The sequence below is a fragment of the Amblyomma maculatum genome, unplaced genomic scaffold (genome assembly GCF_055883805.1).
Source record: "Amblyomma maculatum isolate TAMU_Amacu unplaced genomic scaffold, ASM5588380v1 scaffold_22, whole genome shotgun sequence".
Classification (NCBI taxonomy): Eukaryota; Metazoa; Arthropoda; class Arachnida; order Ixodida; family Ixodidae; genus Amblyomma; species Amblyomma maculatum.
Window position 1 is genome coordinate 2,167,400 of NW_028146747.1, and position 12,170 is coordinate 2,179,569.

Genomic DNA, 12,170 nt, shown 5'->3' on the forward strand with positions numbered 1-12,170 from the left:
CGCTCGATCTCGCTGCTCGATACTTCTCCGCCGATGAGAATTCGGATCCTGCGCAGGAACTCTTGGGCAAGCTGCAGTCAATGCTTGTGGAGTCGCGGCACAAGAAACGCAAGCAAACGCACATTACCGATTATTTTTCCGTGTAAATAAACATGTTTTGAAGCTTGCTACTCACACGAATGCATTCCGGTTCTTGTTCGCGGCGCATGACTGACCGATTAGTCCCGTTCATTCGCCGTTGGGCTCGATTGCAAAAATTATCGGAATCGCCCTCCGTAAACATGCAGTAGCGCCTAGCCCTCGTTACTCATGGAAATGAGTCAACATGTGGGCCACGATGGCGCTCATTCCAGTGCCCGACTGTTAATTCAAACTCCGCTTAATTCGAACAGTTTTCTCGGCCCCTTCAAGTTTGAATTAACGAGCTTTTACTGTACATAGTTCCCCAAAAGCTCTGTGTTTGGTCCACTGTATTTGTTATGTATTAATGATACACTCTGTCATGAGACACTTGAAAATTGTTTGGTTGGTTTTCCTATGTCTGCCATGTTAACAACATTGCATACAAGAGACACTCGGTTACTAAGGACAACTTTTTCAGGTACCTGGAGTAAAATCTTCACTATTTATAAGAGACACTACTCAGGTGTCTCTCTCTCCAGTAACCAAAGTAGTCAGGACCGTAATGAGATTGGCGGTAGGGAAAAACAGTCGGACGTTCCACCAGTGACGAAGGACGAGGTCAAGAAAGCACTAGAAACTACGAAAAAGGGGAAATCAGCTGGAGAGGATCGGATAACTACAGGTTTGCTGAAGGACGGGGGGGATATCGTGCTAGAAAAACTGGCCACCCTGTATACGCAGTGCCTGGTGTCATCGACGGTACCGGAACCATGGAAGAATGCAAACATTATCCTCATTCACAAGAAAGGGGACTCTAAGGACCTTAAAAATTACAGACCAATCAGCTTACTGTCTGTTACGTATAAGGTATTTACTAAGGTAATCGCTAATAGAATCGGGACAACCTTAGACTGAAATCAAGCAAAGGATCAAGCAGGATTTCGGAAACGGTACTCTACTATCGATCATATCCATACCATCAATCAGGTGATAGAAAAATGCTCGGAATATAGCCAGCCCTCATACATAGCATTCATTGATTACGAAAAAGCATTTTACTCAGTTGAAACCTCGGCGGTGATGCAGGCATTGCGAGATCAGGGTGTAGACGAGCCGTACGTGAAAGTGCTGGAAGATATATATATATAGTGGCTGCACAGCAACCATAGTTCTGCATAGAGAAAGTAACAAAATTCCCATAAAGAAAGGTGTTAGGCAAGGAGACACAATCTCCCCAGTACTATTCACAGCTTGTTTAGAGGAAGTATTCAGAGACTTGGAATGGGAGCAGTTAGGGATAAGAGTAGATAGAGAATACCTCAGTAATCTGCGATTTGCTGATGACATTGCCTTGCTAAGCAACTCGGGGGATGAACTGCAAATAATGATTGATGACCTAGACAGGAAAAGTAGAAAAGTAGGCTTGAAAATCAGTATACAGAAGACTAAGGTAATGTTCAACAGCCTCGGGAAGGAACAGCAGTTTACATTAGGTAGTGAAATACTGGAAGTAGTAGACGAATATGTCTACTTAGGACAGGTAGTAACCGCAGATCCGGACCATGAAAAGGAAATAACAAGAAGAATAAGATTGGGATGGAGTACATTTGGCAAGCACTCGCAGATTATGACTAGCAGCTTACCGGTATCGCTCAAGAGGAAAGTATACAACAGTTGCATCTTGCCTGTACTCACCTATGGGGCTGAAACGTGGAGGCTAACCAAGAGAGTTCTACTTAAGTTGAGGACAGCCCAGAGGACTAAGGAACGAAAAATGGTAGGGGTAACATTAAGAGATAGGAAGCGTGCCGAGTGGGTCAGAGAAATAACTCAAGTTACAGACACTCTAGTGGAAATTAAGAAGAAATGGACATGGGCAGGACATGTAGTGCGAAGAGAGGATAACCGATGGTCGCTGAGGGTAACAAATTGGATTCGAAGGGAAGGAAAGCGTAGCAGGGGGCGGCAGAAAGTTAGGTGGGTGGATGAGATTAAGAAGTTCGCAGGGGTCAAGTGGATACAGCTAGCACAGAACCGGGTTAAGTGGAGAATTATGGGAGAGGCCTTTGCCCTGCAGTGGGTATAATCAGGCTGCTGCTGATGATGATGATGATTACTACTCAGGTGTGCTCATGCAATGCACACCAACCAACTCATACCAACCAACTCGTATATGATGCACTTCAGATTCCTCAGCTAAATTCTGTTCCATATCAGCATCCTTTTTGTTGTACAGTCGAACCTGGATATACAGTAGAATCTCGGTGATACGAAATTCAAAGGGAGACGAAAATGTTCGTATCACCCGAAATTTCGTATCACCAAAAAACGAGCAAAATCCGTTTTCAAGCCTTCCAACAGGTACGAAATATTTATTTTCGTTGAAAGAAATCGCGTATATCCTTCTGCACCTTCTTTTCCGCGAGATCTGATAAGAGTTTTGAAAACTGAAAAATTGGGCCGCTGTCTTCTCCCGCACAGACACGGAGGTCACGGCGCGCCGCAGAATATCGATGGCGTGCATCCTTTCTGCTGCCGTCGGCGGTGGGTCATCAACGCTTTGGTCGTCGTCATCTTCGTCACTGCATGGAATGCCATGCTGTGATGACTCTTCCTCCGCAATATCTTCAACCGTGCGGAGACCACAGGTGGCGAGGTCGTCGTCCGCGGTGACGAAATCGTCGACGCAACAGTCGACGTCAAGTTGATTTCAGACATCGATGAGAATCGGGTCTGGCACTTGTGAGGCAGTAGCCACAGCGGATTTGAAAACCCCACACTTCGCGAAACAATTGGCGATGGCCGTAGGAACGACGCGATCCCATACAATTGCAAGAAAATGCACAGCGTCCAGAAGAGTGATCTGGAGATTCGCGTCCTTCCTTTCAATCTTCGCGAGGAGGCGGCGCACCAACAAAGCTTTGAAATGGTGCTTAGCATTCCTTATAATCCCAGCATCCAGTGGTTGCAAATGACTTGTTGCGTTCGGGTGCAGGAACACCACCTTAACACTCTGTAGTGTCATTTGTTTTTGATGGGTGGTGCACTGGTCCAGCAGCAAAACTATTTTTCTGTTGTGGCAAGACGTCTTGCGGTCGAGGTACGTGACAAATTCCATAAACAAAAAAGACGTCATCCATGCTTTTTTGTTTGCCTTGTAGACGCAGGGCAATCGACCGGCTGCCTTAAAGCATCAGGACTTTTGATATTTGCCAATGACTGTCAGTGGCATCTTTTCCGATCCGTCGGCGTTGCAACAAAACAAAACTGTGATCCGCTGTTTGCTCTTTTGTCCGCCCCGGCAGGCATCGCCTTTAAAGCACACTTTTTTCGGGCTGGAGATTGTAAAACAGCCCTGCTTCATCTACATTAAAAACATCACGTGCCTCATATCCAGCTATGTAAGACTGTAGTGTTGTTGTCATTCAGTCTTCCAAGGCGGAGGCGTAGACTTTTTTCCCTTTGCCACAAACGGTCTTGTAGGAAAGATTATGACGCACCTTGAACCGGTAAATCCATCCACCGGAGGCCTGAAAGTCATCAATTCCAAGTGTGAGTGCTATGTCCGCTGCCTTCTCACGAAGCACTTTTCCGTCTATGTTGACGCTGGCCGCCGTGACCTCTCTGAACCACGTTAGAAGAACCTCTTCCAACTTCACATGGTGGGCAGTTTTGGCTTCTTTAGAATTCATCGCGAAGTGCTGCACATTCTGCATAATTTGGTCGCGCTGACCAACGATCATTGACAACGTTGACAGCGGCAGGCCTAGCTCCTTGGCCATGTCAGTGCGCCTTTTCTTGGGCTCTTTGTCCACCTTATTTAAAATTTCCAATTTGTCTTTAAAGGTCAGCGCCTTTCTCTACCGCGTCGTCGAGCGCACTTCACTAGTGAACTATATTGTCAAGCCGCTTACGCCATCTTCCGATTTGCGACGCCGTGGCCGTGAAACTGTTCATGTGCAGCGCCTTAAGCCATTCTACGACCCCATTGTATCTTGTCCCCTTAAGTCGCCAGGATGGCCCCTTTTTCCTTTGGGGGCATTGTGAAGAAGATGGACCCCTTCGCTGGATGCTGATGAGAAAGCAGTTGTGGAATTGCCATCGCGCAGATCGTGTTGATCTTGATCGCTCCGCTTCCCTGTCGACCTCGTTGCCGTTCTCAACGTGCTTCTTCTACAAAAGCAAATTTTTAGTTAATAATATGAGGCCTTTTACATAGTGCAATGCAGTAACTGGTCATATGACTCTGTCGTGTGGTGAAGCATCCTCAAAATGTGGCGGTCCAGCAAACTCGCAGTGGCAGGTTCGCTTTCATGTCTGGACTTAGTCTAAGCCAGTGCGTTGTCCTGAGAGGTGTTGACAGCAGTACAGCCATCGAATGCCTGTTGCTGACTGTTGCCTGTGTAAACGTTGCGCGGCAACACCGACAAGCATCATATTGGGCTACTGACCCCTTCCTTCAACAAAGTGGCAATCTGAAGTTTATGTAGTGATTTTTCTTTTTTTTTACAAAATTTTATTTTCCAGACTTCCTGGTTTTTCAGCCATTTTCGCGGTCCCTGGCATTATGTGAAAAACCACCTGACATCGATATAAAGCCAATGCCGTATGAATGTGTGGCCTAGAGGTAGCAGGACTAGACTCTTGAGTCCAAGGGTCCCGGTGGGTCCAGTTGCCAAGGGCATACCTGCCAACTCTTCCGAATTTTCCGTAAAATGTACGAATTTTGACTAGTCACGATTTTACGAATCTTGTGGGAAATTTTACTGAAAAAAAAACGTGCTGACATCTATTAACATCATGGCCTCCGAGATAACACCACACGCGCGGAAGAGTAATCTCGGAGGCCATGTTAACACTATTATGGTACCTTTGGCGGCCACGAGAGGGCAACACATTTGTGATATCATCATCAGCAGCTGCAAACGTTGTAGTGACTTCTATCGTCTACTCGGGGGAACACGAATCCATATCCAAAACTCGATACCGCCTCCGCCAGGCTAGTGGCTGTTCCTTTGTTCACATGTTTGGACAACTTTGGTGTTGGCCTCTGTTTTTGCGTGATCTGCGGCCGCGTCCGACTCAGTGTGACTCTGAAGTTTTAGTAGTAGCGGTTGCTGCCTGTTGCCTGTTGCCTCAAAGCCGCGACAGTACTTCCAAGTATTTTTGAAGTCGTACGCGGCAGAATTTCCGTGCTTCGTGCCGTCTAAGAAAGGAGAGTAGTTCGGATTTTGCACCACGTGTGCCTGTGATGTTAGCATTTCACATGGTGGCAAGTCCGACATAAAGATCCACATCGCTTCGAAAAAGCACCAAGGATACGTGCGAGCCACGGACAGCCAGCCGAGCCTGACAAGTTTTGTTCACTGTGACAGCGACCTCTGTGTGATTCGTGCAGAATGCCATTTCACGGCTATTTTAGTTGAACACAACATACCGTCCAGTGTCAGTGATCATGCTGGACCACTTTTCCGGAAAACATTCCCAAGTGCGAGGAAGCTAAACGCTAAGCCTGTGGACGGCAATTGTTCGTGAAATGGCCGCGAACGCAGAGACTCCTTTGCTGGATGCCCTAAAAAAGCAGGTATTTTCGATTGCTGTGGACGGAAGTAACAATAGGGATACGCAGCTTTACCCTATTGTTGCGACATACTTCGTTAGAGACCAGTAGAGTTGAAAACCACCTCCTTTGCCTCGGTACAATCCAAGGGGAAGCGACGGGTCAGAAAATTGAACTCTGATTCTGGACGAAATGAAGTCCCGAAGTTTGCCTCTTGAAAACCTGTTGGCATTGTCTTCGGACAATGCCCATGTCATGATTGGCAATAAAACAGTGTTCGACTGTATTGAGGGAGGCCCAGCTTTGATCGGGGTTGGTTGCCCATGCCACCTCATCAACTTGGCCGCCCAAAAAGGAGCTGCATGTCTTCTAAAGGTTGATGAGGCCTTGGTTGACATTTTCTTTTACTTGGAGAAAAGCTCAGTGGAAAGATCGACTGAAAGACTTTCAAAGATTGCACGACGTCGACGTCAGGAAGATGCTGAAGCATTCGCCGACACGTTGGCTGTCTTTGGGGAAGTATTTGAAGAGGCTGCTGGACCAGTGGAAACCACTACTTAGCTTTTTCTTGAATGAAACAAAACAGTGCAATAAGCAGAGCTGGTTTTTGGAGTCTTACCAGATTTCCAAGACTTCTCTACAAATCAACAAGAACCCTGCGCCGGCCTCAAATACTGCTGCACACCTTCCCAAGGCTGTTGCAGGTGTTGGAAAAAAAAGCACTGACTGTGATGGACCTTCACTAAAAAGAAAAGGAGCTCATTCTACACCACAAGCAAAGAAACTGAAACTTCAATGTGAGGCATCTGCAGAAGCTAGCCATGTGACCCGTGAAGAGCGCCTATTTCTTTTTTTGTCATCTGAGCTAAGCAGGCAGGGCATGCTGTCTTTTTCTCCAAAATGTTATGCCTCTTTTTGAGAAGACAAACTGCCTACTTCAGTCACAGGCTCCTCAGATTCGTGTGCTCAGGGGCCTCTTGAACCACCTTCTCGAGGATCTCTTGACTCGATTTGTGCGGCCAGGTGTTCTCAAGGGATGCCATTCATTGCCTGAAGTTGCCTATGGAGCTGTAGAGAATCAAAAAGATGATAAAGACATCGTCATTGGCATGACAACCTCCTCTGTAGTTGAGACTCTGACCTCAAATGAGAAAGCGCAGTTCTTCTTGGCTGTACGTCTCTACTTCACTGCAGCATGTGGTTATATTCGCCACAAGTTCCCGCTGGAAGATGTCAGCCTGAAGATGGCTGAAGTTGCCCAAGTGCAGGCTCTAGAAACTGCTCCATTCAGCAGTGTACTTCATTTCATTATGGCGTTTCCTGCTATTCTGCCGCCGCAGAGTGGGGAAACGAGAAGAAACAATTGATGCACTCGAAGTGGAGTTGGCCAACATACAAGCTTACCAGATTCCAGCAGACCTACTGAATGAGTCAAGGTGCGACATGCAGTGGTCGCAATTGGGAAGCATCCGAGATGGCGACGGATCGCCCAGATTCCGCAGAATCTCAATGGTTATGCTGGGCATACTCTCCATTCCCCACAGTAACGCTGAATGTGAGAGAATATTCAGCTGTCAACAAAACTCGGAGTTTCGCTCATCTGTTTCAGAGAAAACTCTAGAAAGTCTGCTGATGGTGAAAGGACACCAGAGTGGCACCTGCCTTGAGCAAGCCTACACAGAGAAGTTCTTGAACAGGTGAAGTCAGCAACTGCAAAAGCGTTGCAAAAATAAATCTTGACACAATGGAGTTTTCGCTCATTACTCTACGGGACACTGATTTTGCTTGTGGGTAAGTGAGCAAGGGTGTCGCTAAACATAAATTCTTGGAAAGCTACACGGCAAAGTGTCAAGACTTTTGCGAAAAAAACCTGTGGCTGGAAAGACTATCATCAGTGGCCTTTAAGCTGCGTAAAGGAGCACCCAAACATGAACTCCAGCGAGCGAGCTCGGAAGACAGACATTGATGCAAATATAATTTTGAATATTGCATTCAAGCATAATTGTATTGAAGAGTTAATTTCACATCGCAATCAACTCTAAAAATCTGGACTGTTGAGATACCACTTCAATTGTTTTCAGCAGCCGCACCGACATACACATGATTTGCTTTCCTCCTTATGCAGCGTTTTCACTTAATTGTCCTTTTTGTTGTGCGCTCAATTTTTGTTAGGTAGTATTTGCTGCCTAATGTATTATTTATTTGATATTGCCAAGGTTTTGTTCAACTGTTTTAGCAATTTTGCCATTCGACAGATGGCACTAATGAGGGTTGCGTCGATCATCATTGTACCTATCTCCTTTGCACTTGCCGTGTGGCTGCGCCACTGCTCCTTGTTTTGGTTTTGCCCCTTTAGAGCAATAAACCTCCTTTGCGGTAAAGACCTTGGAGAAGTGCCGTGTGACTGGGGTGTTGCACAGAGTGTTGCAGGACCCCTTTAACACTTCCCTGCCCGCAGGAAAAGTGGTAACTTTTGAATGGCGTAGCCAAGGTTTTTTTTTTTTGGCTTTAACAAAGAGTGCTTGATAATAAAGTGTATAGTGTCATGCTTTCGAGTGAATTCTAATTCTGGTGGTATAAGTTGCAGCCAGCATGTTCATTCAAAAGGAATTAACAGGAATTTTACATTAATTTGTATTAGCGAGGAAAAATCGCACAAAATTTCACGCAAGTAACACAAAAGGGACTTCGCATTTGTCAGTAAACCTAGTGATATCGTGCAAGTGTGCATAGCAGAAAACAATGAGAAGCTTATGTGGCCACCAGCAAGCTATCCTGCCTGAAATATGACACCCTGCAGATATGAACTGTGATCTCTGGATTGTGCAGGATGTTTTTAGATCAGCATGTGGCAGCCACATAAGGATTAATATGAGAAAGTGAAACTTACAGGGGCATGTCTTCTGACAATCCGCTTTGCATTTAGGCAGTTTCACTTTCCGTGCAAAAATCTGACAAACCAATGTTGTCCTGCTTTTGCTGTCATCGTCCAAAAACTTGCCTTGTTACCAGACTCCGGAGGGGTTTTAAGTCTCACTGCACAGCGGAAAGAGCAAACAGAGAACTGGTCACTTCGCCACTGGATGGCGGAACAATGCTCTTTTGAATCTATCAGCCAGCTGTCAATAAGAATAGGTTGTGGCAGGAAAGTGTTGTTCGCAATGCAGGAAGTCTGAGAAGATTGCAAGGCTTGTTTCGCATTATTTAAGCTGGATTGGTTCCATTCATAAGCAGTGTTTGCATGTTGTGCAGTTCCCGAGGCCACGGTGATCGAAAAGGTGCCTCCAGTTTTCAAGACCAAGAACTGGGACAGCATAGTCAAGGAGACTGAAAACGAGAAAGAAGAGGGCGATGCTGCTCTGAATGCTCTGTTCCAGAAGATCTACGCCGAGGGCTCCGACGATGTCAGGAGGGCCATGAACAAGTCATTTGTGAGTATCTTTTCTGGACTGGCTACTGGCACAAATCTGCAAAAGCTTATAACGCAGATTGTGCCACAGAATGTCAATGATAGCTGTTAGCTCGAACACCCCCACTCATACGTTTTGCTGATGTATGCGTGCCTGTCTATGGTAGGGACAGGCGGAGAACCAGCTGCCCTGCACGCTGTTGCTGCTGTGGTGCGCACCTCTCACATGGCATGAGATGCATGGCAATGCCTGTAAAGTCACGAGCCTCTTCAGTGTTGCCATGGACGAATGGGTCTCTCCAGTTTAGCTTATGGCAAAGCAGTGCTAACGTACCTACTCATGTTTATTGATTGTGAGGTTGTAATAGAGGGTTAATGCGTTTTCCCTGCTTAATCTCGGCTGACAGTCTAAACCGATGACCCCACCCAGTGATCGCGTGTGTTACCGAGCACATGCCGGCCAATGCGGGCCGTGCTCTTGGAGACAAAGGAACAACACGTGCTGACAACAAACAGGAATTTATTGCTGCAGTAACAACAACGCCAGCTAGCAATAAAACACACTAGTGAACACAGGTCGTCAGACTCATCAGCAAGCCTACCGGTATATGTTCGCCCACGCTAGAGCAGGGAATAAGCTCCAAGGTTGCACAGGGCGAGCAGGCGGGAAATGTCCCGCGAGGTCTTTGCCTCGCCGGCTACTGCGGAGTCGCGCGAGGATGCGTCTGCTCTGCTCGCGGCGAGTTCCTCAGGCTGAATAGAACTGGCTTTCTCGGTGTGCACCTTGGGGAGGCTTCCGTTGCTACCCAGCTGCTGCGACGCTGGCAGCATCTATTGATAGTTAATGTTAAGCACCAACACCCCCAATGCTGATGCCACTTCGCGATAGCTAGAGTAACTACCGCAGGGGAAAGCCAACCTTAAAGTGGACGATAGCAGATCGTTCCCCACATGATTCAGATGTACTGTAATTTCTTTTCTTTTGATATGTTACTTTCTACAGGTTTCCGGAAGTTCAATGTCTTTGAAGAAGAAATATTTTTTTACAATAGTGATCAATTTTTCTGGTCTCAATAATTCTGACTTGCTCAATATTTCACTGTGTGGAATTTGAAGTTTATCGGGCTGAAATAGATGTCAATGCTTTTGTGTTGTTTCTCAAATAAGCTTGTTTCAGCCTAATATACAATAGGATCCCCCTTTAAAGTTACTGGAACTGGCAAAAAATTTTACTGTATCAGTTTTTAGGAATGACTGAATCCTGAAGATGCTGCTAGTAATTAAATGCCTACTTAATAATTGCGTGTTATTTCTTAATAAAAAAAAAAGCATTCTTATCGTTTTTTCCCATTTTTTTCAGTTATGATTTTTGGTTTGCATCTTGTGGAAGTATGTCTTAAGGGGGGACACTGGTATTAAAACTATTTTTCTTATTTACCAATCAAAATTGATGCAACTTGGTGGGTTTGCATAGTTTTTTGTGCAGATTCCAAAACGGCAATTATTTCTCTTGTGGTCCAATTATTTTACGAGATAATTACACCAATTAGTCTAATTCTTACAAGAACAATTACAAAATGACCACTGAAGAAAAACTTCAGATAAACACATTGCTGGACACTAGAAAGAATGAGGAACACAATGTTGCAAGCAGTTTTTTGATTGAGTAATTATTTCTTGTTTTATTGCATAACAAAGTTCAAAATATAGCATATAATGGTCACAAACAAAAGCCATTTTAAAAATTATGAGCAAGAAATTAAAAAATCTACTTACAACATTGTGTGCTCCACATATTTGGCTTCATGCTGAAAAAGAAATTATTACTCTATCTGCAGTAGGTGCCGAGATATTAAGGCCGCAAAACTGCAAGTGGTCAACAATGCATGTTTTGAGAAAAGAGCAAAAAAGAAACGGGATTATTTAACAGACATTCACTGGTGCAATGCACACATTTACATTTTAAAATGGCTAGAAACCTCCAAGAATGTAGTCTCTTTGCTTTCCAACGTCCAAATGTCACCTCTTTCATTTTAATTTGCAGTTGCAGCACATTGAGTTGCCACTTTTTCGACTGCGCGAGTCACATGCAGGCAGCAACTTCTTTTGTTTTTTTTTACGTACGTCTTTTTGCTACGTCCTCGCATCAAGACTGCGGTGAGGAATGTTTATTGCGGAAAAGAAATGTAATTTGGAGCTGTTCGCTGCTTTCCTGTACTCTGCATTGCACTGGAAGCAAGTGCATTCACTAAGGACTATGAACGAGGTCCGATCGGCGCTAACGCGCAGCAAGCTCTACGCAGACGACGTGTCCCGCAGTTTACGCATTGGAGAATAAGTTTGACGGCGATTTCTTATCCCCGTTCACTTCTTTAAATGTCAATATCGCGGCCTTATGTTTTACGCTTTGCCAATCTCTGCAAACTGTTATCTGACGATCGTGAACTCCACCTCGGCAAGCGGACTATCCGCCGTGCTGCTGTCATTGTCACGAAAACAATCCGTCTACCGCTTCGTTGCTGGAGTTGGTGGAGTTCAAACTTTTTCTGTTTTAAGCTTTTCTTTCCGCTCATCTGCGGCCTGTGATATCACCGTCGCGGCGGGTGCGACTGCTGGCAGTAGCAGTCTCCCATGCTGGGGAACACACTAGGCCTACTTCAGGCTCGTGCACACGATCGTTCGACGCACGACTTTCGTCGGCCTGAGCGTGCACAGCCAGGGCAGGGCATCACTTGAGATGATTAATTAACTATTTTTTTTCACGAATTCTTGCCGTGAACGCACCTCGCTGTTCGGAGCCAAGCGCGGCCGGCGTCACGTCTCCGCCGTCTTCCCGCGGCTCGGGCGCGCCGAGCAGACATCAGCCAGCTCCACCAATGCGGTGACATCTTATCAACACGTGCACCCCGAAAAAGCCAATGGGATTGCAAATGCCACGTTTTCTTTTTTGCTATTTTTTATGCGACCAATGGGCGAATGTAAACAGCAGAGGTGGCAATTTGAAGACTAAAGGCGGCTCTTTCGAACGAGACCAAGATGGCTACGGTGCCGCGCACAAAATGGGAGCTACGCCTCGCA

At 45.8% G+C, this 12,170-nt stretch overlaps 1 protein-coding gene across 1 annotated transcript in view; it reads left to right on the plus strand.

The window, feature by feature from the left end:
• Window positions 1–12,170, plus strand: part of Sgt1 (suppressor of G2 allele of skp1) — a 72,120-nt gene that overhangs the window by 43,986 nt on the left and 15,964 nt on the right. The window contains exon 10 of the mRNA XM_084586509.1: window positions 8,936–9,114. Within this exon, the coding sequence (XP_084442635.1) occupies window positions 8,936–9,114 (179 nt within the window). The remainder of the gene's footprint in view (window positions 1–8,935; window positions 9,115–12,170) is intronic.